The sequence below is a fragment of the Danio rerio genome, chromosome 18 (genome assembly GCF_052040795.2).
Source record: "Danio rerio strain M-AB ecotype USA chromosome 18, GRCz13ab, whole genome shotgun sequence".
NCBI classification, from domain to species: Eukaryota; Metazoa; Chordata; class Actinopteri; order Cypriniformes; family Danionidae; genus Danio; species Danio rerio.
Window position 1 is genome coordinate 47,790,937 of NC_141038.1, and position 27,281 is coordinate 47,818,217.

At 37.4% G+C, this 27,281-nt stretch overlaps 1 protein-coding gene across 7 annotated transcripts in view; it reads left to right on the forward strand.

Annotated features, from left to right (window-relative positions):
- st14a (ST14 transmembrane serine protease matriptase a) overlaps positions 1 to 27,281 on the forward strand; it is a 32,410-nt gene that overhangs the window by 2,564 nt on the left and 2,565 nt on the right. For 2 of the 7 annotated variants that reach the window (XM_087292653.1, XM_087292654.1), the window contains exons 3-19: positions 4,763 to 4,922; positions 6,480 to 6,610; positions 6,697 to 6,767; positions 8,226 to 8,395; positions 9,923 to 9,955; positions 12,369 to 13,585; positions 15,557 to 16,735; positions 16,832 to 16,935; positions 17,023 to 17,120; positions 19,122 to 19,255; positions 21,217 to 21,321; positions 21,432 to 21,539; positions 22,555 to 22,671; positions 23,213 to 23,326; positions 23,417 to 23,600; positions 25,267 to 25,535; positions 25,617 to 25,753. In XM_087292653.1, coding sequence (XP_087148779.1) covers positions 16,543 to 16,735; positions 16,832 to 16,935; positions 17,023 to 17,120; positions 19,122 to 19,255; positions 21,217 to 21,321; positions 21,432 to 21,539; positions 22,555 to 22,671; positions 23,213 to 23,326; positions 23,417 to 23,600; positions 25,267 to 25,535; positions 25,617 to 25,753 — 1,563 coding nt within the window. In that variant the 5' untranslated portion in view covers positions 4,763 to 4,922; positions 6,480 to 6,610; positions 6,697 to 6,767; ... (2 more) ...; positions 12,369 to 13,585; positions 15,557 to 16,542. 7 annotated transcript variants of the gene reach the window in all.

A 27,281-nucleotide genomic window follows, 5' to 3' on the forward strand; every position in this document is an offset into this window, starting at 1 on the left:
ATTACTATTGTTAATTCTTAAACATATGGTAAAACAACAACAATAATAATAATAATAATATTAGGCCAATGTGTAGGTCTACTGTTGCTTCAAATGCTAAATTTTGTATAGTCATTATGTTGGACTTGAACAGACTTTCTATATGTCCTGTTTGTTAATTCACAGTTAAATGATGACATCAGAATACAACTATTCATAGTTATAAAGTTGATGTATTATGTTTGAGACTTTGAGACAGGATTGTTAGACCATTTGTTTTCACTGGTAAAATTAGAATTTTGTCATTATTAGACTCTTTATATTATATTTAACATTGTATATATATATATATATATATATATATATATATATATATATATATATATATATATATATATATATATATATATATATAGGGTTGCTATACTGACACTGTAAACATTTATTTTCATGCACAACACTGTGTTCGCAATGAAAGAAAAAAACATATCGGGGCGAAACAGAAACGGTTGGCGTCATCTCTTCATTTATTGAACACAAGATTAAAGTAAAACAAGATTATAGTTAAAAACTGAAGTTCTGAATTGATCTTGGCTTGAATGATAAGCATCACTGTGTTGTGCTTTTGTGTGACGTGTTCACCTGTAGGCATTCCACAGATCTGTTACGACACGCTTGCAACACTTGACTTTACTACGAAACGACACCTCCACATATGAAACTCTCAGTGAGAACATGACTCAGGGATATCCTGTTCGTGGTTTGCTTGTCATGGACGCTGTCATAGAATGTCAAACGCTCAGCAATTTATTCATTTACAAATTAAACTTTTAAAGTTGAATAACAGTTCTAGTGACTCACACAAACACATTATTTTGGCTTGGTTGTTCTTAAGACGCTTTGGGACCTTAAAGCAAAAAGTAAAAGTATGTTCGGAAAGATTCCCTGTATCCAATCAGTGGGACTTTCTGTGACGGCACATTTTTTGATACAAGTTAAATAGAATATAGGTCAAGAAGGATGTCATGTGACTGCAGCCTGTGATAACTGAGACAGTCAGTGGTTGTTAAAGACACAGTTATAGGTCAGTGTTCCACAGTGAGTTCAAAGGTTAAGTTCACAGAGATTTAAACAGTTATGTAAGCCATTATTCAGCACAGACGCTGTCAATTGAAACAGTGAAGGTTTTTACGTTTATTAGACATGATTACATTCATTCATTGATTTTCTTGTCAGCTTAGTACCTTTATTAATCTGGGGTCGCCACAGCGGAATGAACCGCCATTTATCCAGCGTGTTTTTATGCAGCGGATGCCCTTCCAGCCGCAACCCATCTCTGGGAAACATCCACAAACACTCATTCACACACACATTCACTCATACACTGGACAATTTAGCCTACCCAATTCACCTGTACCGCATGTCTTTGGACTGTGGGGGAAACCGGAGCAACCAGAGGAAACCCACGCAAAGGCAGGGAGAACATGCAAACTCCACACAGAAACGCCAATTGAGCTGAGGATCGAACCAGCGACCTTCTTGCTCTGAGGCAACAGCACTACCCACTGCGCCATTGCTGTACCATGATTACATTAGTTTGTGTTTATATTTTTAGTTTATTGTTTCTTGAAAAATGTTTAGAATGATAATAATAATGTCTATCCACATGAAACTGTGAAATGTGACATTCAGTGGAATTTGTTGTTCATCTAAAGTCATGTTTGATTACTTTATTTCTATAGTTTAAAATAAATAAACTAAATAATCGAATAGATCAGGTGCTTTTCTTCTTTTTTTTTTATATTTATGCTTGTTTATCATCTAAAGCCATTTTGTACATTGTCTGAAATAACTATAAAAACTATAATATGAAAGATATTGTTACTGTGAAATAAACTTTCTCATACCATGAGAGTTTTTTTGGTCATACTGCTCAGGCCTAATTTCCATGTTGGCTTTAAAAAAAATGAATCAATTGATGAATAAGTGAATGAATGAATCAGTGATTGAGTTCACGGGTTCACAGTTCATGCACTGTCAATTGTATCTGCTTATGTATGTAAACTTTTTTTGCCCTCGAGTCAGAGTCATTTGATTTTGATTATCTACTGATACCGAAATTTAATCTGATACTTCTATAATAGATAAAAAAGAATAAAATAAGAGCAAACCAACAGATCCAGGATGTTGGATTGTTGACCTTATTTTAACATTCAACTACTCTGTTAACAAACAGACCACTTCTGTGAGGTAGCTTAAACAATCAAGTCATAAATAACATCAATTCTTCACTTTTAGACTTCAGTGCAACAGTAAATCTAATATAAAACAAGCACCTCAAATTAAAATAGCCGGAAGGTAGTCCTAAGATGACACATCTCACAGTGTGCTATGACAATGTTGTCGTCATCAACTTTCTAATACCTCCAGACCGCAGACATACTCATGTTTTCCGCTTCAAGTTGCTTCTATGTTCTACTTTGCCGGTGTTGTGGCAAGAGGCGCACTCCTCCCGGAAATGCACCCCCTCTGAAATGTGCATTTATTAATTGAAATTGATAAAAAAAAACATATTTAATAATAGAGTTGGGACACTAGTGAGAGTGACTGAGGGGAGTTTCATGAATAGAACTGTTCCCTTGCAGAAGATGTAAAAATAGTAAATGAAATAGATTGACTTTAAATACCGTACCGATGAGATTAAGTAAATTGTTTGATGTGTGGTTTAGTTTAATACAACAACAACATATTTATGTGCTCCATGTAGCCTAAATATGTTTAATACCCACCAAAACGTCTAATTTTAGGCTACCCTACTGCAAATATTATTATATATATTTTTAAATATATATTTTTAGCCTTTTCTGCTTTGGTTAGATAGTGGAAGAGAGAGAGAGAGAGAGGAGGGGGGGGGGGGGGGGGGGTAGAGTTGGGAAATGTCCTCGAGCCGGGATTAGAACTTGGGACACCCTGATGTGCTACTGCACCATAAGCTGGCGCACTAACCACTAAACTATTGCACCGACCAATATTATTATCATACATTTATTTGCAAACCTAGTGCATTTTAAAATGCATTTCACTTCTTGTCCTTGCTTTATCCATAAAAAAAAAATAATTTTACGTTTTAATCAATTATGGCCTCTGATTTTTTTGTTTTAAATGTAGACTGGGAATGTTAATGAAAGTCTATGGGGTGCATTTCTAACACCGGCATTTAACCAATAGCCTTTCTGCAACAAAGTGATGTCATGCTGCACACGTTGCTGTTTCTATTTGAAGTCTGAAACCGTGTGATCAGGCCTGACTTCCCATCACGTGATCGTCCACTTGCATCCATCAAAAAAAAAGATCATTATTAAAGCTGACATTACATTGTATAAACATCCTGTACAGATCAAGTCAGAATTATTAGCCCCCCTGTTTATTTTTTTTTTTTTACCCAATTTCTGTTTAACAGAGATTTTTTCCAACGCATTTCTAAGCATAATAGTTTTAATAACTCATTTCTGATAACTGATTTATTTTATCTTTGTCATGATGACAGTAAAAAATAATTCAACTAGATATTTTTCAAGACACTTTTATACAGCTTAGTGTCACTTAAAGGCTTAACTAGGTTAATTAGGTTAACTAGGCAGGATAGGGTAATTAGGCAAGTTATTGTATAACGATGGTTTGTTCTGTAGACTATCGAAAATAAATATAGCTTATAGGGGCTTATAATTTTGACCTGGTTATTAAAAAATTAAAAACTAATTTTATTCTAGCCAAAATAAAACAAATAAGACTTTCTCCAGAACAAAAATATTATCAGACATACTGTGAAAATTTCCTTGCTCTGTTAAACATAGTTTGGGAAATATTTAAAAAAGAAAATATATTCAAAAGGGGGCTATTAATTCTGACTTCAACTATATACAGTATGTGTTTATGATGTGGGGATTTTGTGTGTGGAGAATGGTTACTGAGTGCCTTGTGCTTTCGACAAAACTCAAAACACAGTTTTCACTAGTGACTATAGTTAATGGGTCTGTTATAAGCTCAACAAAAATATGCATTATCATTTGCTTTTCTCTGTGCTGCAACTAAAAAGGAAGTAAAAAGAAATCTGATACAACATAAAAATTGACACTTTCAACAATTTTATCTTGTGTTTTGCTTTAATCTCACATGAAGATGCACATTTTCTATCTTTGTCTTAAAGTTGTATGGTATTAATGATTAATAAATTTTAAATAATAAAATTATTTTTTGACCCTGATGGACGTGCTGTGCACTTGTTATGTTGATGTAGAGGAATTACATTGTTAAAATACCTCAATGTTCCTCATACTGAATAAAAACTTACCACTGAGAACTGTCCAGCTCAGACGTTGTTAGCATTTTGCTCTTCCAATGTTTTATCTGAATCATTGAATGAAGACTCAAGAAATGAGGTGATGTGAAATGTATATTATGAGAAAGCGAAAGTGTTTTTAATACTTCGATCAATGTAAACCTTTTGTTATAGACCTCAAAACCAGAACCTTTTAAATTACATAACAAACCCTTTATAGGGAAGTATTTAGAGGCTTCTCTCTAATATAATCTGTGCTTATTCTGTTAAAAATGTACTTTGCGTTTTCCTTTTCTTTTGTTTTTCCAGTCAGAATCAGTTTTCCATTGAGAATGTGCTGCAGTCATTTTTATTTCTTTCTTCATACTGACTTTTATCTGGTTGATTTCAGAGAGACCGGAATTTATAGAGATGAGTAAAAAGTCTTTTTTTTTTCCTCTGTAGGACAAGGACTGGGACCAAGCTGTCACATTTTTGCCTGCATCAGATCATAAAAAGATGGAGAAGAAAAAGGGCCCTGGGAAAATTGGGATCATTGTTGGTCTGGTGATCCTGGCAGCTGTTTTGGCTTTGATCATAGGGCTTGTGGTCTGGCATTTCCATTGTAAGTCAGAATGGCAAACATGTACAGCAAAACCTCAGTGACAACGTTTACATGCACATCAGTTATAAAATGTTTTGCCTTAATCTAAATAAGGAGATTATAATATGTCAAAACAAACTGAATTTAAATTGTGTTCATTTGAATTATCGACAATTGTAAATTAATAAATTAGAGTTTTTATATGCTGTTAAATTTTAGTATTTTAACAAACAAAATATCTACATTCTAGGAATTAAGAACACAAAAAAAGTTTGAAAATACATCTATAAAAAAACCTGCCTTGAAAGATTCTGTTGTCTTAAATTTCAAGTGTTCAATGTTCAAATTATAAAATTAAGAAATTTAAATGAAGAAATTCAAAACAATTTTTAACGGCATATAAAAATTCTGATTTATTAAATTACTATTGTCAACTATTAAAATAAACAATTGAAATTCAGATTATTTTGGCAGATTATTAGCTCCATAAAATAAGACAATAAGACAAGTCGCTTTTTGCATGTTACTTTCATGATCCCGTTTTACATGTTATAGCACATAATTCGATTCCTGTCATTGCGTCAAGTCGCTATACACACATTTTTTGACTTTAACTGCAGTTTGACACTGTCACTTTCATTCCGGATAATTTCCTGCATGCCGGCCGCGACAAACGAGTTATTGGATGCGAGTATGAACTGCTGGAAGAGTGTAGTTTTGATGGAATTTGATACCACACGCCGTATGCAAAAATTTAGCAATGCAGGTTTTTCTTACTGACTCGATAGGTGCAGAGAATAGTGTCATACAGCTGTGTGTGTTTGTGGACTATCTTGTCGCAAAATGCATTGGAAATCCTACTTGAAGGTATTAGTTTGATTGTGGTGTTTACATGTTGTACTGCACTTCAATGATGTGACTAAAATCGGCCACATGTCTTAGTTCGATTTCTGTTTAGTTTGATAATGACTTTAGTCAGATTAAAGCAATAAAAAATAACTGTTTACACGGTAGACTCTTAATCGAAGTATTGTCTTTGTAATGTTTCCTTTACTCACTTTATAATACTGGGGTGCCAGACAATATCTCTCCAATAAGTCAAACTAAAAAACTAACAATATAAGCAGGAAACCTTACAAAGGCCTGTTAGACTACTGTTCATACACAGACCCACAAGTTGTGATCATTGAGAAAAAAACACCCAACAATTCTCATCTTTTCCCACCATCAATCATGTTTAATTAAATCAGAAATCAAACAACAACAAACGCCGTCAGAGAAAACTATAACATCCTTAAAACAACGAACCGCAGTGTGGGTCTTCCATGCCCTGTATCACTTTTTCTCTCTCTCTCTCTTCCGTTCTTGCTCTTACTTCTCTGACACCAAGCTCTGCCCTCTTATCAAGGAACAGACGTCATCCATTATAAAAATACCCACTGAGAATGCTGCACTTACCACAATTTTATTTATGACATCGTCATATTTTAATCGTATTAAAATTGGATTATTGGTGTCCATGTAAACATACTCAATGACAGTGTTGGTCATGTGTTCATATATCGTTGCTTTCTGCAGTCCGGAATGATTTGAAGTTGCAGAAGATTTACACCGGCTCATTTAGGATAACAAATGAAGCTTTTGTGGATGCTTATGAAAACCCGCAAAGTCCAGAGTTTCAGAACTTGGCAGATAAAGTCAGTACTCAGGTAAGAATCAAAGTAAAACTGCTTTGTTTTCACAGAGCGATGATGACAGAGAAAAGATTTTAAACTGTTTTTTCTTTAATATTTAGCTGAAGTTGATGTACTCAGAATCTTCACAGCTGTCGAAATATTACGTCACTTCCAGAGTTCAAGCATTCAGGTACGTCTGTTGTCACCACCCACTTTTTTTTGCTTGCTTTTTGGCCATGGATCTACTCTTAACTGGTGTATACCATTTTTATTTTAACTAAACTGAATCATTTCTGTTGTTTTACTCTTCATGCCAATGCTTAAATAGAAAATATATGGGAAAATAATAGGTGAAAACGTCTTGTCGTCGATCCCAGTTGTAAGAGCAACAAGCAATAACTTGACTTCTAGTTGATCATTTGGAAAAGTTTTCAATGAATTATCTGTTGAGCTGCATTCTGATCATCACAAATACTGCAGAAGAACTACTGGAACCTGCACGTACCGGAGATTCTCACATAAATCAGTCAAGTTTGGTGAAGGAAAAATCATGGTTTAGGGTTACATTCAGTATGGGGGCGTGCAAGAGATCTGCAGAGTGGATGGCAACATCGACAGCCTGAGGTATCAAGACATTTGTGCTGCCCATTGCATTACAAACCACAGAAGAGGGCAAATTCTTCAGCAGGATAGCGCTCCTCATACTTCAGCCTCCACATCAAAGTTCCTGAAAGCAAAGAAGGTCAAGGTGCTCCAGGATTGGCCAGCCCAGTCACCAGACATGAACATTTATTGAGCATGTCTGGGGTAAGACGGAGGAGGCATTGAAGATGAGTCTTAATGAACTCTGGGAGTTCTGCATGAAAGCTTTCTTTGCCATTCCAGATGACTTTACTAATAAGTTATTCGAGATGTATGGATGCAGTCCTCCAAGCTCATGGGGTCAGACACAATATTCATTTTTCCACTGCACCATGACTTTATATTTTATACTTTACATTATTTCTGTTAAGTGACGAGACTTTTGTCTGAGCAAAGTCAGATTTTACTGTGAGTTCAAACTTTAGTATTTCTCACAAACGTTACATGAGATCTGCTTGCTTCATGTCTGTCACTGTGCTGTTTATCTGGCACAGCCATGTGAAGATTGAGGCACACTCTGACAGGCACGTGGGAACGGTGGGCGGGGAGAACTAGCATTAAGGGCACAGGCAACAAAAACAGCTACAGTGTGTTCAAAGCTGAAAATTCCAATATTCTGAAAGGTATAATGAATATTCTGATGGGTATTTTGAGCTGACGCTTTACAGACACATTCTGGAGACACAAAAGATGCATCTAAAATCTTGAAAATCGAGTAAAATTGGTGCCCTTTTAAGAAATGAACCGAAGCAAAAGTTTTTTTTTTTTAGCTTTAGGATGGCGAGCGATTGTAGATGACAGAAGTAGGAAACTCATTAATAATATAATAGTTTTTTTTTTAACAAAGCTTTATTTGTATTTGTATTTGTCAGTAGATTTTTCAATGTCTGAAATTCAAGCATTTAAAAACGTTGATATCAATGTAAATAGGATTTATTTTTCTGACGGTTCTTGCACTGTTAGATGCTCATACTCTTGAATGCTGCTTGTGTCCATCTCTCTGCAGTGAGGGCAGTGTAATAGCTTACTACGAGTCAGAGTTCGCAGTTCCAGCAGCACACGAAGCAGCAGTGGATCAGGCTGTGAGCAATTTAAGTGAAAAGTACAGTTCCGGTAAAGCACGCAAAGTTTCAGAACAACAAGGATCCCTGGTCCTGGATTCGGTTGTGTCTTCAGGTAATGTAGATTAATAGTATCTTCAATCACTGTTTAGTTTGGATAGATAGATGAATGTCACCAAATCATGTTTAGAAATGTATGTTTTTACTTTAGTTTTTGTAATTCTTTGCTTGTAAAATTATAAATAGTACAACTGTAATTTCCTTAAAAGTAATAGTAGTGTAATACAATTTATTTCAATGAAAATACATCATTTATGTATAAATAGACAGCAAATGTGACCCTGTATCACGAAACCAATCATGAGTGTCAATTTATTTTTAGATTTATTAATAAAAATAAAAGGTATAAAGAGGATTTCCATTGATGCATGGTTTTTAGGGTAGGATAATATTCGGCAGATACACAGCTATCTGGAATGTAATAGTTCATAAAATATCAAAATATTAAGGATTTTCTTTTTTGAAGTCTAAATTAAGTTCTTAGCAATGTACGATACTCATACAGAGTTTCAGTTTGGAGTTTTTTACTGTAGGAAATTTACAAAATGTCTTCATGAAACATTATCTTTACGTAATATTCTAATGACTTTTGGCATTTTACTTCATACAATGTATTTCTGGCTCTACCAGTGCCACTTTAGACCAGTGGTCCTCGACCACCAGGCCGCAGACTGGTACTCAAACACTGCAGTGCTGCAAATTGCTTCCATAAAAAAACTTGTATCAGAGCGATAGCAATGTTTTGTCAGCTTGTCATCCTCTGAGAAACCCCCAAATCCACAAAAAATTGTCAAGCGTTGATTGGTCCACTGTGATAAAAAGGTTGAGGACCACTGCTTTTTAGACTTTTTAGTTTTTGTGGTCCATGGTCAAAAATAATAATTTCAATAATAATACAATCATTATGGTCAATTGATTACATCATCATCATTTTGAATAATCCTCAAAATGTTATTTTTCTTTAATGCATTGTTAAAATTAGGGTGAATGTGTTAAAACAGTTATCCTAAAACATAGGTTACACTTCCACAGAATAAAAAATTAACCTGGTGCTTGACTGGTTTAAATAGTAAACTCTAGACTGCACACTATTATTGAACACTTGAAAGTCTGTGATACTGCAGCTAGGCATTGGACGATAACCGTTTTCAAGGTTTACTGTAGTTTGGAAAAGTTAAGGTTTTAAAACCGACAAAACTTTGCTATATTGTTCCTATGAAATATGGAAGGTTTTTTTTATTTACTTGTTTTTTTACAACTATTTTACTTTTTAGGGCAACAGTATCTCTAGTTGAAAAGCTCTACATCAAACCGTTGTTCCAAAATTTATAATCTTTAAAATACATATATAGTGTTTATTGGGTAAAAATGTTGTTGCCTTTATGCAGACATTTAGAAACATGTATATTTTAGAGCTGGGATCACTATACCGTGTAACTGTGATATTTTTATCCAAGGTTATCATGCCATTAGAATCTTACACCAGTCCATGCCTAACTGCAGCACAGATGCCTGTCTTCACCCTGACAGATTCATTATAACTCAATTCATATATTCATATATTTCAATCTTTCATCAACAGCTCTGGACAAACGTTTGATCTCAAAAGCCAGATGTAAGTTGGACCATTTCTCATATCTCATACTTCCTGTTCCAAAACCTAGTGAGCTGCCTTTATAGATATCCATTTACTGTATCAGAGGTTTGCTTTGACACAAAGGGTAAAACTTTAATTTTGGTGAATGAGCTCCAAAATGCTTCAGCCTTTTATACAGTATCCATGCTCATGGGCACAGGTGTTTGCCTTTTTAGTTAGATTAAAAATATATCTAGTACTGTTTTTACCAATATGGACCCAAACCATTGTAATAAAATGACTCTGCTGAACAACATTAAATGTTCAGTCATTCATTAATTTTCTACCGCTTTTCCGGGGCCGGGTCGCGGGGGCAGTAGTCTTAGGAGAGAACCCCAGACTTCCCTCTCTCCAAACACTTCCTCCAGCTCCACCTGAGGTGTTCCCAGGCCGGCCAAGACACATAGTCCCTCTAGCGTGTCCTGGGTCTTCCCTGAGGTCTCCTCCTGGTGGGACATGCCTGGAACACCTCCCCAGGTAGGCGTCCAGGAGACAGCCAAAACAGATGCCTAAGTCACCTCAGTTGACTTCTCTCGATGTGGAGGAGCAGCGGCTCTACTCGACCTCCTCCCGGGTGACAGAGCTCCTCACCCTATCTAGAAGGGTGCACCCTGCCACGCTGCGAAGGAAACTCATTTCGGCCGCTTGTATCTGAGATATTGTCCTTTCAGTCATGATCCAAAGCTCACAATGCGGTCGATGTACCGGTCTGTTGTGGTAAAGGAGCTGAGCCGAAAGGCAAACCACTTAATTAACCGGCCAATCCACCTTTCTTTTCTCATCTATGGTCATGTTCAACATTAAGGGCTCTATTTTGACGGCCCATGCGCAGAGCGCAAAACACAGGGCGCAAACGCTTTCAGGGTGTGTCAGAACGCATTTTTCTAATTTAAGGACGGGAAAATCTGCTTCGCGCCACGGCGCATGGTCTAAAAGGGTTGAGTTTATTTTCTTAATGAGTTATAGGTGTGTTTTGAGAATAGCCATAAGCGCATTTTGACGTAAAGTAAGTTCACTTTCGCTTTTGCTCTCGTGGATAGGGAAACCTTTACGCACAGACATCAATTAGCCTATAAATAATTAATTTCATTTGTTAAGCGCAAAGATTTGTTTCAAAACTATTTCTAAATTCAGTTCTAATTTCTAGCAAAGGAATAAATGAACAATAATGACCAAGTGTGCTCAAAATACTGAGTTATTTCCAAATACACCTGCCATGCCCCATATGGTCTAAAATTTGACAGGTGGACAAATCTAAGCTTGTTTTTAATAAAATAATAATAACATTATACAAAAGCAAAATGAATGAACTGAAAAAGCCTCCCGAGATGAAGAAAGTAAGGCAGTGGTTTTTAAATCTTCATGTAGGCTAGAAATTAATGTTTTATAATATTTTAATCATTTATATTTATATCCTGTATATATCCTTATTATATATATATATATATATATATATATATATATATATATATATATATCCTTAAGATATTATATATTTTTCATATGTAAAGATATTTGCGTATTGCTCTACATCTTGTGTGTAGTGTGTAAGCCAGTGCGCCAGACAATAGACCGACTTTGTTCTGGTATAAAGATCCGACTATTTACAGTTTCTCAAAATAGCAATGCGCCAAAACACGCCTGCTTTTTTAGACCAGAACGCCTATGGGCGCACATTTGAGCGCAAATGCATTTGCTATTTAAACAGCGTGACGCAACACCTCAAAATGACCCTTGCGCCGAGCTAAAAGTAGCGAAAGAGTATTGCGCTGTGCCTTGCGCCACATTGCGCCAGGTGTATAATAGGGCCCTAAATGTAAATAGAGAAAAAGAAATCCCTTTGTTTTTTAAAGCAAAGTAATAAATCTTTGTTCATGAACTGGGCTTGTACACTTGTAAGGTAATAAATCTCTACAATCATGGGATATTTCAGGAAGCACAATTAAGTATAGCAGCGCATTTGTCTATCAGCACTTGGGCAGTTCGCCCAAGGTCTTCTAATCGAGGGCCATGGCTCCTAATCGGTGAAGAACGTCCTCCCTAACTTCGTCCGTTCTTCGATTGCAGTAATTCGTAAGGAATTTAAGTTGAGCCATGTCCTCCCTTACTGTAAGCATTAAACTGACCAGCCTCAGTAAATCGCCCTTGACCTTTACGAACAGTTGAAGACACCTCTTAAGCTTCTTCTTATCTTTAGGAAGCATATGATTATCAGAATATGTAAGTTATGTTTTGTGTCTCTTACACAAAATATAACTGGGCGTCAGGATTCTGCTTTTGTCGTGATGGAAGTTCAGTAGGTTTTGGATCATGACTTATTTCTTTAATATCATTGTTCTGTGTTTCTAATAATTAATGTGTTAAAATAACCTTTTGTTTTCTGAATGTTTAGCAAGTACAAGATACAACAAGCACACCAGCCGATTTGTCGAGGATATCATCTTTTCGCCAGGTTTTCCTGACTCCCCATATCCTTCAAACACCTTTGTGCAGTGGCAGCTTCGTGGAGACCCAGACCATGTGCTCAAGTTGACCTTCGACACTTTCAACCTCGAACAAAACTGCTCTAATGACTTTCTGAGAGTGTATGACTCTCTGGTCGCCCTGGACAAATTCATCATGGCAGAGTAAGGGGCTGATTACACCGAACGCACATTTTTTCTGTTCTGAATCACCTTGTATCTGCTTGCTAAGTCAGGATGTATGGAATACCATTTTAGTCACTACTGAGTTGAATTGAGGACGTATTAGTTTACAACCACTTTTTAGGCCCAATCCCAGTTCTCCCCCTTAGCCCTTCTATTGTTCCATTTCTCTTTAGCTTGAAGGCGTGAGGCTAACGGGGAAGGACTGGATACCCCTTAAAACTGATTTTTCAGGATCACACAAAAATTTGCCAGAATACACCATCTAGAGCTGTAATCGGGCCTTACAAGTTAGGCCTGATAGGGTCCGAGCCCGACAATTACATTTAGATTGACATCCTTATAAAGCCCGAAACCGTTTTATAGCCAACATTATTCAAATGTGCACATGCACACAGCTCTTTTGCCTTTTTTATGAATGAGTCTTTATATGTTTTTTAACATAATTTATTCTTAACAAATATTGTTATAGACCACTTGGAAGTTGGAACAAAGAAATTAAATAAGTCCTCTGTAACATCGTACCATCTCAGTTCTCTAAATAGGCCTAGGTGCACACACTTAGCCTTTAAAATAGCCGTCGGTGAAGCTGAATACTAAAATATTAATGCCAATATTAGCCTATATACTCTGTCTACATTATGATTTTATGGATTAATTAAAATTTATATATAATTTCAAAATATTTTCAGTGCATTCAGAGAGAGAGAGAGAGAGAGATCACATTACATATACGTTCTTTTACTCACCTCTTTCAGTGGATTTGTCCTTGTTTTTTTCCCCTGGTCTCCACTTTAAATCAAATATGCTTTTTCAGCATCCCTCAAATACATTTACATTTAGTCATTTAGCAGACGCTTTGATCCAAAGCGACTTACAAACGAGGACAAGGAAGCAATTTACACAACTATAAGAGCAACAATGAATAAGTGCTGTAGGCAAGTTTCAGGTGTGTAAAGAAAGTGTAAGAAGTAGGGATGGGAAGATTAATCGATATGTATCGATACGCGCTCATGCGCGTGCACGATGCGAGTGCATCGGTTGAGCAGCAGAGGATGAATGAAATTTTGGAAGCAAATCGAGATGCATCGGTTTTTGCGAGATGCATCGGTTTTTCCGAGATACAGCTTATATTTTTAATATAGAATGTATTTTTTATTTATTAACAAGTGTTGTCAACCTGTTTTTGGCGCATAATTTAATCGACCTACATAAAGTAAGCCTAACAGATTTGCGGATGTGTACACTTTCACTACAACTCAGTGTATCAGGTGTGCGGATGAAGCTAGTGGTGCGCCCTCAGAAAGCGCGAGAAGCAAAACAAACATTTTATTCCCCACTGAGTTTTAAATCTAAAGTATGGCAACATTATGGATTTAAGGATGGACGACAGGACAGATGCAATTTGCAAAAGTGTGCCGCGCATCTGTAAAATACGCGGGCAGTACGACTAATCTGAAATCTCACTTGAAGCGGCGCCACGGTGTTGTTGTGAAAGCTCCATCTTCCAGTGGACCTCTATTCTGCCGCCCTATGCGCGGATATAACTGAGGACGCGCCGGTGTCGCGGACCTCTATTCTGCCGCCCTATGCGCGGATATAACTGAGGACGCGCCGGTGTCGCGGACGTCTATTCTGCCGCCCTATGCGCGGATATAACTGAGGACGCGCCGGTGTCGCGGACCTCTATTCTGCCGCCCTATGCGCGGATATAACTGAGGACGCGCCGGTGTCGCGGACGTCTATTTTGCCGCCCTATGCGCGGATATAACTGAGGACGCGCGGGTGTCGCGGACCTCTATTCTTCCGCCCTATGCGCCGATATAACTGAGGACGCGCGGGTGTCGCGGACCTCTATTCTGCCGCCCTATGCGCGGATATAACTGAGGACGCGCGGGTGTCGCGGACCTCTATTCTGCCGCCCTATGCGCGGATTTAACTGAGGACGCGCGGGTGTCGCGGACCTCTATTCTGCCGCCCTATGCGCGGATATAACTGAGGACGCGGGTGTCGCGGACCTCTATTCTGCCACCCTATGCGCGGATATAACTGAGGACAAGCGGGCGCTGATGGAGGTGTCGCGGACATAACTGAGGATGCGGGTGGTAAGGTGGGGTGTTGCGGACGCCGCCCTCTCTATACTGCCGCCCTAGGCGGCCGCCTAGGTCGCCTCTATGGACGTGCCGGCCCTGTTCATCTGCAAAGATATTTATTCAGCCTAGTGTCACGGAGAACGAAGGTTTTGAACACCTCCTTCTGTTAATTTTTATTTAATTATAATAATAATAATATTAATAATAATAATGATAAAAATAATGGGTGTCACGGTGGCACAGTGGGTAGTTTGACCACCTCACAGCAAGAAGATTGCTGGTTTGTTATATTTTTATTAGCCTGTTGTTTACAGTGACAGTGATGTTTGAAAGCAGCATAACACTGCTAGTTCACGACCTTAAGTTTTGAATATTCAGTGGCAAAATATATCTTTGTAAAACTTGTTTTCATAGTTGAAAAGTTAAATCACAATTCTTGTTGTGCAATGCTCAACCTTTATGTTGAAAGAGTGCAAATATATATATTTTAATATATATTGCACTTATACATTCTGTTTATCTTGAAAATACTTAAATAATATGTGCTATATGTTCTAAAATGGCCCTCTACTGTAAACTGACACTCTGACTAATAATAATAATAATAAATAATAAATAATCAAATCAAACTCATTCAATGGCACAGCATCCTCTTTCACATAATCTCATAAACTTGATCTAATTAGTTAGTGCTGAATTATCGCATTGTATCGTGATATGGGTGTGAATCGTATCGTGTCGCATCGCAATATGTCACAAATGTATCGCTAATATATCGGATCGTATTCTTTATATCGAGATGCGTATCGGATCGGCATTATAGCTTAGATGCCCAACCCTAGTAAGAAGCAAAACATTAGTCACAATTTTTTTTTTTTTTTTTTTTGTAGTAGTTAATGGAGGAGCCAGAGAGGGAATTGCAGATTAGTATGGAAAGTGGAGACTAAATAGTTGAGTTTTTAGTCATTTCTTCAAAACAGCGAGTGACTCTACCGTTCTGATGCAGTTAGGGAGTTCATTCCACCAACTGGGCAGATTGAGCACGAGAGTTCGGGAAAGTGATTTCTTCCCTCTTTGGGGTGGAACCACGAGGCGACGTTCATTCACAAAATGCAAGTTTCTAGAGGGCACATAAATCTGCAGAAGTGAGAGCAGATAAGGAGCAAAGCCAGAAGTCGCTTTGTAAGCAAACATCAGAGCTTTGAATTTGATGTGAGCAGCAACTGGCAGCCAGTGCAAACGGATGAGTAGCGGAGTGACATGTGCTCTTTTAGGTTCATTAAAGACCACTCGTGCAGCTGCGTTCTGAAGCATCTGAAGAGATTTGATAGAGGTAGCTGGGAGCCCGGCTAGTAGAGAGTTATAGAGAGCCTTGTAGAAAGCCTTGTGGAAAGCCTTCCTTACTTTTTGTTTTGCAGAGGATTTGCCTTTTAATGTCTGAAGTAGACATGATAGCAAGTGGCATCTCCATTCTTCTTAGCGTCACACACAACAAAAAAAATAAACGCTTATGTACACTATGTTCATGTTTTAAATACAGACTCTTGGTTGTGCGAAAATATCACCAAACTGTTTCTGTTTACAAAATTCACACATGCAATTAATGTCACATGGTATACGGTTGTTCGTCGCACGCACTTACCTGTATTTAATAATATTGTAATAGTCATGATTTGTGAAGTCATATGGCTCCTGAAACAGCAACTACTAGTCTCTCCTCAATCTTTATAAGTCTCTGCAGCATCATATTGCAGCGTTACTTCATGTTCTGTTACGTTACATCATATTACCATAAGTAACGTTATGTCATGTTACGCCACGTCATGTCATGTTGCATTGTTACGTTATGTTATGTAGCTTTTTCTTGTACTGTATTTCTGTTTCTCTCAGAAAGTGTGGCTACTATTCTCCCAGCGATCCCTTATCCTTCATCTCATCCCGAAATGTTATGCTAGTCACACTGGTGACCAACGAAGAAGGGGCTTATCCTGGTTTCAGAGCCAGAGTCTCTCAAATTCAAGGTGAATCCTGGTTAGCTGTGCCAAAATAGACTTAACAAATATAGTTTGCCTTTTTAGGTATATTACTTTCTCCTTCTGTTTGTGCCCTGTTAACAGCAGTTACATGTGGTGGTAGGATGATTGGGAACAGTGGTATTTTTACATCTCCAAACTTTCCTGATTATTATCCCCCCAACATCACATGTCAATGGTACATCGAGGTAAGTCCTTAATTAGCATTTTATAGTAGTCAATGTCTTGTTTTTATATTGTTTCATGAGGACATATTGATCTATTTTTGTCTGAAGGTGCCTGCTGGTAAATTCATTAAGCTGAAGTTCCCCAAGATCATGGTTTCTACAGGTTCAGAGTGCCATGGAGATTTTGTGGAGGTTGTTGGTCAGAGGTCAGTAATTTAGAGCTTTTCTCTGAAATATTGTTGTACAACTCTTCGTCGATGTGATTAGTTGGGTGTTGTTCCTCGAAGCATATAACTGTATAGGATGTACAATTGAAATCAGAGTTATTCGCCCCCCCGTTTATTTTTTTTCTCCAATTTCTGTTTAATGGAGAGATTTTTTTCAACTCATTTCTAAACATTATAGTTTTAATAACTCATTTCTAATAACTGATTTATTTTATCTTTGCCATGATGACAGTAAATAATATTAGACTAGATATTTTTCAGGACACTTCTATACAGCTTAAAGTGACATTTAAAGGCTTAACTAGGTTAATTAGGATAACTAAGCAGGTTAGGTTAATTAGGCAAGTTATTGTATAACAATGGTTTGTTCTGTAGACTATCGATAAACATTTTAGCCTAAAGGGACTAAAAATTTTGTCCTTATAATGGCTTTTAAAAAATTAAAAACTGCTTTTATTCTAACCGAAATAAAACAAACAAGACTTTCTCCAGAAGAATAAATATTATCAGACATACTGTGAGAAATTCCTTGCTCTGTTAAACATTATTTGTGAAATATTTAAAAAAGAAAAAAAAGTTCAAAGGTGGCTAATGATTCTGACTTCAACTGTATATGCCAGTGGTTCTCGACTGGTTTTTGCATGGTCATCAAGCCGCGACCCAAATTTTTAGGAAATATAATATAATTTTAGGAATTATAATTCATTTGTATTTATCTGTTAACATACACAAGTAGTGACAGATAAATCATAAGAAAATCACCAAGACTTACAAATGAATAAATAAAATATTTTATTGCTGTCATTTAACAAAATGTATCAAATTATAGTAATATTACAGAGTAAAAACGTCAAATACTGTAAACAGTGGTTAGGGTAAGGAAAGGTTCAGTTACTATTAACTAAACTGAACTGTTGATAAAACATTAACACTGATCCTGTTGAACAGAACAAACCAGCAAATTAAAGTAAAATTATTAAAATAATCATAACCATTTTTATAATAATCACCAGTTATTTGCTCTTCTGCTTTTGTGTGGGCTTTCTTGGTCTTTGCTACACGAGGAGCACAGTAAGATGCGTGAAGTGCCTGTACTTGTTTAAACATGAAGATGTTAGGCACTTCTCAGCTATTGGAGTCATCTCTGAAAATAGTCCACAGGTTTGTCCTTACAACTGGGATGTTTGAGGTTTTAGACCTTTTTTGTCGTTAATATAAGTAAATCCACACTTTACATATTTGGGGTCATATTTGTAGTATTTGACATATTTGTTGCCATAATTAAATTAAATTTCACATGTCAAACAGTAGGGTTCTCACGCGCACATTTCAAAATAAAAGTCCAATATAAGCAAATTAAGTTACAAATTAATCTTTTGTTGTTTTTTTGACCACACACTTCGTGACCCGCTGAAAATAGTCCCGCGACCCACTTTTGGATAGCGACCCACCAGTTGAGAAACACTGGTATATGCAATGGTTATGTCTGGTCCTCAAATATGTTTGGCTGATAAGTCTACCGAGCCATGCAGTAGTCTACCGATAAGATCATAAGAACTGCTTTACAGTTAGTGGTTCTTTATTTTTACAGAGAATGTGATGGCAAAGGAGAATATTGATAGACTGGTTTAATTAACCTGTTTACAGAGCTTTGGCAAATGCTACTGTTGTTGTGTTAGTAGTTTGAGTTTTTTAGGTGATAATGTTCATCTGTATAATGTTAATGTAAATTTATCAGAGATCAGCTTTATCTCTGTCAGCTCTTCTGGAATCTGCAACTGGCTTTCATGTTGGTTTGTGTAGTTGAAAACGTGATGTTGTTTATTTTGTGTTTTAGGCCTGCACAATTTAGAGAAGTAATCTAACTGCGATTTTAATCTGATCAAAATTGCAATTTAAAGTGTGATTTACTACCATTTCTGCATCACCCTACTCAATCAGCTGGAGATTTTATGTATATGTTTATTTGTTTCTTTTCAGCAAACTTTGTGGGCAGCAGTTAAACACAATAGTTACGGTCAACAGTAACACCGCGACTGTGCGGTTCGTCTCGGACTCATCAAATGTAGATCGTGGTTTTTCTGCCACTTTTGAAGATTATTCACCCAGTGACCGTAAGTCAAGATCCAAGGATGGTTAACCTAAAATGATTTATTCATTGTGCATGGAAGTGTACGAAAGTTAATTGTTTTTTGGTTCAAATACTGAATTTTAAGTCTAATATGTAAAGTAACTCTTCTTGATGCCAGTTTGTATAAATTACGCATTTGTCCTCTGAACAGTGAAGTGACCAAGCATAAAAGAGTGTTGTTAATTCTATGTTTGCTGGAAATTAAACTTAAAAAAAGACAAAAGTGGATAAAGCGAATGACCTCTTGAGATAAATTCTACTCAATTTTTTTAACACTAAATTCATATTTTTATTTATTACATTCAGATATCTGGAAAGTGTTTTTTGACTTTTAGGAGAGTCTAGATCACTCTTTTTGTTGAATTTCTTGATATTAATAGTGTATTATTGACAAGTACACTCACTGGCCACTTTATTAGGTACACCTTACCGCTTATTCCTCCAGAACTGCCTTAATCCTTCGTAGCATAGATTCAACAAGGTAGTGGAAATATTCTTCAGAGATTTTGGGTCCATATTGACATGATAGCATCACACAGTTGCTGCAGATTTGTCGGCTGCACATCCATGATGTGAATCTCCCGTTCCACTACATCCCAAAGGTGCTCTATTGGTTTGAGATCTGGTGACTGTGGAGGCCATTTGAGTACAGTGAACACATTGTCATGTTCAAGAAATCAGTCTGAGATGATTCACGCTTTGACATGGTGAGTTATCCTGCTGGAAGTAGCCATCAGAAGATGGGTTACACCAGGGGTGTCCAAAGTGGGTCCTGGAGGGCCGGTCGCCTGCTGACTTTAGCTCCAACTTGCTTCAACACACCTGCCTGGAGATCTTCTTGTATACCTAGTAAGAGCTTGATTAGCTGGTTCAGGTGTGTTTGATTGGGGTCGGAGCTAAACTCTCCTGGACACCGGCCCTCCAGGACCGAGTGTGGAGATACATGGGTTACACTGTGGTCATAAAGGGATGGACATGGTCTGCAAAAATGCTCAGGTAGGCTGTGGCATTGACATGATGCTCAATTGGTTGTTGCTGTAGCCCATCCGTCTCAAGGTTGAACATGTTGTGCATCCGTTCAGAGATGCTCCTCTGCAGACCTCGGTTGTAAAAAGTGGTTATTTGAGTTACTGTTGCCATTCTATCAGCTGGAACCAGTCTGGCCATTCTCCTCTGACCTCAGGCATCAACAAAGCATTTGCACCCACAGAACGGCCACTCACTGGATATTTCCTCTTTTTCAGACCATTCTCTGTAAACCCTAGAGATGGTTGTGCGTGAAAATTCCAGTAGATCAGCAGTTTCTGAAATACTCAGACCAGTGCGTCTGGCACCAACAAACATGCCACTTATAGTCACTTAAATCACCTTTTTTCCCCATTCTGATGCTCGGTTTGAACTGCAGCAGATCATCTTAATCATGTCTACATGCCTAAATGGATTGGTTGCTGCCATGTGATTGGCATGTGAAACTTGCGTTAACAAGCAGTTCGACAGTCGTACCTAATAAAGTGGCCGGTTAGTTCATGTTATTGCTGTATTTCAATAATGTCATTATTAATATTATTGTTTTTTTATTCAAATATATATGTTTTTTCTAACTGTATGGAGTCCTTTAAGTGTAATATTATTATTATTATTATTATTATTATTATTATCATCATTTATTATTAATATTTTTTTTCTTGTTAAACTATTCAGTTTTAAAATTAAACCATTGTCTTAACCTTAACTTATTGTTTAAAAATAAAAATTGTCAGTCAAAAAAAAAGGTAACTTGTAAAAGCTATTAAATTATTGGTCACAGTTGGAGTAGTAGACATGTGAAAACCCTGACCTACTGATGTCAGTGTTGGTCTTGTCACCGTTTCTAAAGTGTTCAGTGTAAACATACAGAAGTTAGTTTGGAGCAACATTCATTATTATTATTTTTTTTTATCTCAGCCTGTCAAGATCTGTTCCTTTGCAACAACAAACGGTGTGTGAAACCATCCATGCGCTGTGACGGCTGGAACGACTGCGGTGACACCAGCGACGAGCAGAACTGCCGTAAGTTGTTCAGTGAACCTGGTCTTCAACCACACACAATTGCACACTTGCTCTGGAAATCAGAGCTTGCATATATACTTATTAAAACTCATGGATGGTTCTGCTTTCAGAATGTGACGCAAAGATGATCCAGTGCAAAAACGGTTTGTGTAAGCCCATGTTTTGGCGGTGCGATGGCGTGGACGACTGTGGCGATTCTACAGATGAACTCAACTGTGGTAAAACTGCTCCCTTCCTCTCTCACTATCTTTCCTCACTTTTCACTTGTTCTTTATATTACTGCATCCACAATGTGGAAAAAGCTGCCTCCATTGGTGATACAAGTAAAAGTCACAATAGAAAGCATACAAATGTTCGTAATGCCATTATTTTCTTTATTTATTAATATTTTTGTGTAATGAAATAATGTTAGGTAACCCAGTCATATAGAGTAAGTCAAGAAAAGACAAACATAAAAGGGTTATTCTAGTATACTAGATGTTTTCCCAAACTTTTTAGCCTGTGATCCCCAAAACAGCAATGCCAGTGACTCCCAACGCCCAATAATGGTGGTTTTAAATCTATAAACCTTGCACAAAACAGCACGTGCATAAGTCGTGCATAATTGTTTAATTTTGGTGACCAGTACTCCCGAACATCGTCCATGTTCAGTAGTGGCCTGTGTTTATTTTTAATGTTTGTGAGTGCCATTAAGGTGTCAAAGTTTAACCTGGTGCTATATGCTTATTTCATGTGGCCGCCATTTTAAAGAACCAAAGTGAGGCTGCGGTGGGAAGAAACCTGGAAGTGTAGGACCTGGACTGTAAACATTGCAGTAACATGCTGTGCACTACAAACCTCCAGCTGTTGCCGACATTTCAAAATGCAGAAAACATCACTTTAAAATCATTTAGTTAAGTTTAATTTAAACAATTAAAAGCAATTTAGCATCAAACAACATCACAATCTTTGTAAGAGTAATATGCTCAAGTGTCCTCCTAGGCTTCAGTTAATGGCACCAGTTAAACACCGTGGGGACGCTTTCCTGCTTCAGCCTATGTAAGCCTATGAACACCAGAACCTAAAATCTCTTTAATTGTTAAAGTTATTTATCAAATTATTTTCAGTCATTTTATCTTGAAATCTGATGCTCAGCAGGTCCCCAGGGACCGTCGTCTCTTTCTTTCTTCCTCATTCTCTGTGACCAAAATGCATTCACAGCTTGTTTGACATAGTTGTTCTCTTTTCTGGCAGGATGTAGAGCTGATCAATTTAAGTGCAAGAACGATAAATGCATCTCAGAGAAGCAGAAGTGTGATGGCAAAGATGACTGTAATGATGGCTCGGATGAAGAGGGCTGTGCAAGAACTGGTATGTCGGATAATAAACGTGTATAATATATATAGGGAGAGCATTTTGATTAGATGGGTTTTCCTTTTTGGAAAAGCACTTAAAACTTTGTTTAAGGCAGTTTTAAAAACTCACCTGCTCTTGGTTATCACAGAGTAAAATTAGCTATATACACCAAAATCTGTGTTGTACAAGGCTGTAAACAATTTATTATGTTGCTGTAAAGTTGGTCATTTTAACATTGGAGTCAATGGAAATGTGCTCTGTGTTGGAGCCAGTCCTAGTGGCCTTTTAGTGAATTGCAGTTTCAGATACATCTGATCGGTTTCACGAGGGAAAGCGGGAGGTTGTCGCTTGTTTTTATATTATATATTATTATTCTTTCTGATGTATTTTTATTGTTGTCAATCTATGTATTATGAAGATGGATTGAAGCTGATATGCCAATAAACTCTAATCTCTCTCTTTTAAAATAGCATAAAATTGTGGCTCTTTAACAAATTACAAGTCAAAAATGCTCTGTTATCTTCTATTTACCACTGATGGTCTTTCTTTCCTGCAGATTCATGTTTAGTCTCAACATTTTTATGCGGAAATAGCAAATGCATCACCAAACCGAACCCGGAGTGTGATGGACAAGATGACTGTGGCGACAACTCAGACGAGTCTAACTGCAGTGCGTGCCCACTTTGTGTATCTTCTTAAGGTCCTCATGTCAGTTCCTCAACTTCACACTAAAGTTTTACTAAATGATTTTCTCTTCTAGACTGTGGCACAAAGGCATATAAGAAGTCTCGTATTGTGGGCGGGCAGGACGCATTTGAGGGCGAGTTTCCTTGGCAGGTCAGCCTACATATTAAAAACATCGCTCACGTCTGCGGTGGATCCATCATCAACGAACGCTGGATTGTGACGGCTGCCCACTGTGTGCAAGACGACGTCAAAATCAAGTAAATTTCCTTTCTTTTATTTATTCTCTTACCTCAGGGGTGTCAAACTCAATCCCTGGAGGGCCGAAGCCCTGCACAGTTTAGTTCCAACCCTGCTCCAACACACTTACCTGTAGGTTTCAAACAAGCCTGAAGGACTCAATTAGTTTGATCAGGTGTGTTTAATTAGGGTTGGAACAAAACTGTGCAGAGCTGCGGCCCTTTTGGAACTGAGTTTGGCACCTGTGCCTTACTTATATCTGCAGATTTTGCTTAAAAACTATGTGCAATCCATGAGTTACCTGTATATTGGCTGTATTAAAATGTTGAATTATTTTTGGAATCTTACCATGTTTATGAAATAAATATCGTATATTAAATATAAAAGTAAATACAGTATATCAACCACATTGCACTGCTACGAGTGTGATACTGCATTTATACAACTGTTCGACTGCATAATCGTGTGTATAAAAAGAAAATCACAGAGTCTAAAAACCCTGAAACAGAACGTTGTATGAGGAACAGAGGTGGGTAGAGAATTCAAAATCTAAACTCAAGTAATAGTACATGTACTTGTGGAAATTTTTACTCAAGGTAAAGTAACTATCTTAAAAGTTACTCGAGTAAGAGTAAAAAAAGTATCTGATGAAAAAATTACTCAAGTAAATAGTTACTTTTCATTATATATACTGTATATACAGCTGAAGTCAATGTAATTCGCCCTCCTGAGAGTTTTTTTCTTTTTCAAATATTTCCCAAATGATCTTCACGGCATTTCTTCCTTTAAGGGCTTTTAGTTTTTCTCGTCTAAGGGCTCATTATGCGGTCTCTGTCGCCATCTTGTGGATGGACAATGTCAGCCGTCTTTGCTCTGCTCAATGACAGGCTGATGGCTGCCGAAGCGCTGTTTCTCAGAAATTAACATTTTTTAAAATAGACACTATCCTTTTAAAGAAACTGCATAGTTCCAATCTAAACAACAACAAAAAAAAAAGCCTCAAAAGTACATTTATGTTGTCTTAACAGCTGTAATATTTGTCAAACTATAGTGAGTTTATTCATCTGCTGTCACTATGTGGGTGGAGTAATACAGAAGGGTGAAAAAGCTGTGCGAGTGCTGATATTGCAGAATATTATACTGATATCAGCCAATCAGATTCGAGAACCAGACAGAACCTTTGTACACACACACATATGTACATACATTTTATATATATATATATATATATATATATATATATATATATATATATATATATATGTATGTGTGTGTGTGAGTGTAATCTTTAAACATTTTTTAATTAAAGAATTATTGAAAATATATTTAGTTGTTTCAATTTAGTAGGCCTGTAACAAAATGGAACACTATTATATTAAATAAATAGCAAAATAAGAAAATCAGTGATATTTATTTTAAACCAAATTTGTGGAAAATCACAATTTTACTTTTCGTTCAGTTGGTTATAAATTATACAAAGTATTTTATATCGAAGTGTATATTTGAGGGTTTTATTTCATAGTTTTTAATATTGTTTTATTAAAAGCATATTGATTATTTTTTTTAAAGTAGTGTTGACTTCAAGTGAGAATCTAATGGGACTCAAGACTATTATAATCCATTATATTTACCATATTTTACACATTTACACTGAAAGAGAAACATGCATATCTTGTGAATTCTCAGGTATTCTCAGCCAGGCACGTGGGAAGTATTTTTGGGTCTTCATTCACAAAAAGATAAATTGACGGCAACAAAGAGATTGCTCAAGCAAGTCATTCCTCATCCATATTACAACGCCTACACCTATGACAACGACATCGCCCTGATGGAGATGGAATCGCCCGTGACCTTCAGCGACACCATTCGACCTGTTTGTTTGCCCACTGCCACGGACACTTTCCCTGCAGGGACATCTGTCTTTATCAGTGGCTGGGGCGCCACTAGAGAAGGAGGTCAGCAAAAAAGCTTAGAACTCATAACTTTGTCCTGGTGTGTGATTTCATTAGTAATGGGTGTGTTCATGTTTATTAAAGGCTCCGGAGCGACGGTGCTGCAGAAAGCAGAGGTTCGCATCATCAACAGCACCGTGTGTAATCAGCTGATGGGGGGTCAGATTACATCCCGCATGACGTGTGCTGGCGTTCTCTCAGGAGGAGTGGATGCCTGTCAGGTGGGTTATAACTGAGTCTTTTAGTACTTCACCATAGATCAGTGGTCAGTGATGGCTCGTTTCCACTGACTGGTACATTACGGTACAGTTCGGGTTGGTACGGGTCACCTTTATCAGGCTTGCGATTCCCCTACCAAGGGTATCCTTTTGGTGGGTGTGGTGTACGACAAAGTTTCAGTCGACGTCATTCTCGCTCAAGAAATTGTCTACAGTAAAGCTGTATAGGTTGCTTATCATATGAGAAGCAGTTCTCAAAAAACAGATGCTTTATACACACAAATACTTGTGTATAAATGTTTATTACTAACCTTTCTATGAACATGATTTGATTATAACAGATCAATGACAGTGCGAAACAGGCTACTGTAAAGTCTGCAGTTAAATAAAGCTCTTATCTGTTTCCGGCTTCTCTATTGATTTTTCGTGCTTCACTTTTATGTTTGTCAGTGTCTGACAGGATCGGGTTTCAAAAGCACGTCAATACTCAAGCGCACGTTGTTGTCATCAGCTCAAGAAGTTTGTTATTTCAGATATAAAAGCGCGGCGAGCGCAAGCAAGAAAGCGAAAGCGCTTGCGCATCAGACTGGCTTGTAAAAAACTAAGGGGCACAGAGTAAATCTGCTCTTATTTTGGCCATTCTGGCTGTTGATTAAGACGACAACAAGGCTTGTTTGAGCCCAGGTCGACCATAGCCCGTCTATATTTAATTGCGCTGTAATCTTCTCGGCTGTGTTGTTTAAACCTGGCGGATCCTTTGTTTTCATTCTGGCTTGTTCCGTTAGCGAATGACGTTTCTCTGTAAACCAATAGCGCTCAGCTGCGCATCTCTATTCCGCCTTTTGGTACACTTTCTCGTGTTTGGTACCTTTTTGAAAGGGTGCCGAAAAAAGTGGTATGGTACGGTTCGGTTTGGTACGCCTTTTGACAGTGGAAACGGCCGTAAAAGCCAGCAGATATCTCTTTGCACTCCACTGGCTTCTGTTCATCATGGCCTTCTAACCATCCCCATATCATAATTGGCTTAATCACTCTGTCTCCTCTCCACCAATCAGCTGGTGTGTAGTGTGCGGTCTGGCGCAAAATGACACCTGTCGCATCATCCAGGTGGATGCTGCACACTGATATTAGATGAGGAGATTCCCCCTATGTGTAAAAGCGCTTTGAGATATATATATATATATATATATATATATATATATATATATATATATATATATATATATATATATATAAATGTTGAGAATTATTATTATTATTATTATTATTATTATAAAAGCGCACCAAACCATACCGTACTCTACCACTCAGTGGAATTGGGCCATAACAGGCAGACTGCGGTTCGGACCTAGAAGCTCTTCCATACAGACCCAGAAAAACAGCCAGTAGGGTCCTGAGAGAGGCAATAAGGCAATAGTATCTGGATGCAGCCTTTATAATGCAAGCTGAGATTGCATCACTCAACGATGAAATGTCAGACACAATGCACTTAAATGGAGTGAGTGACATCACTGTGTGGGGTAGGGTTAGG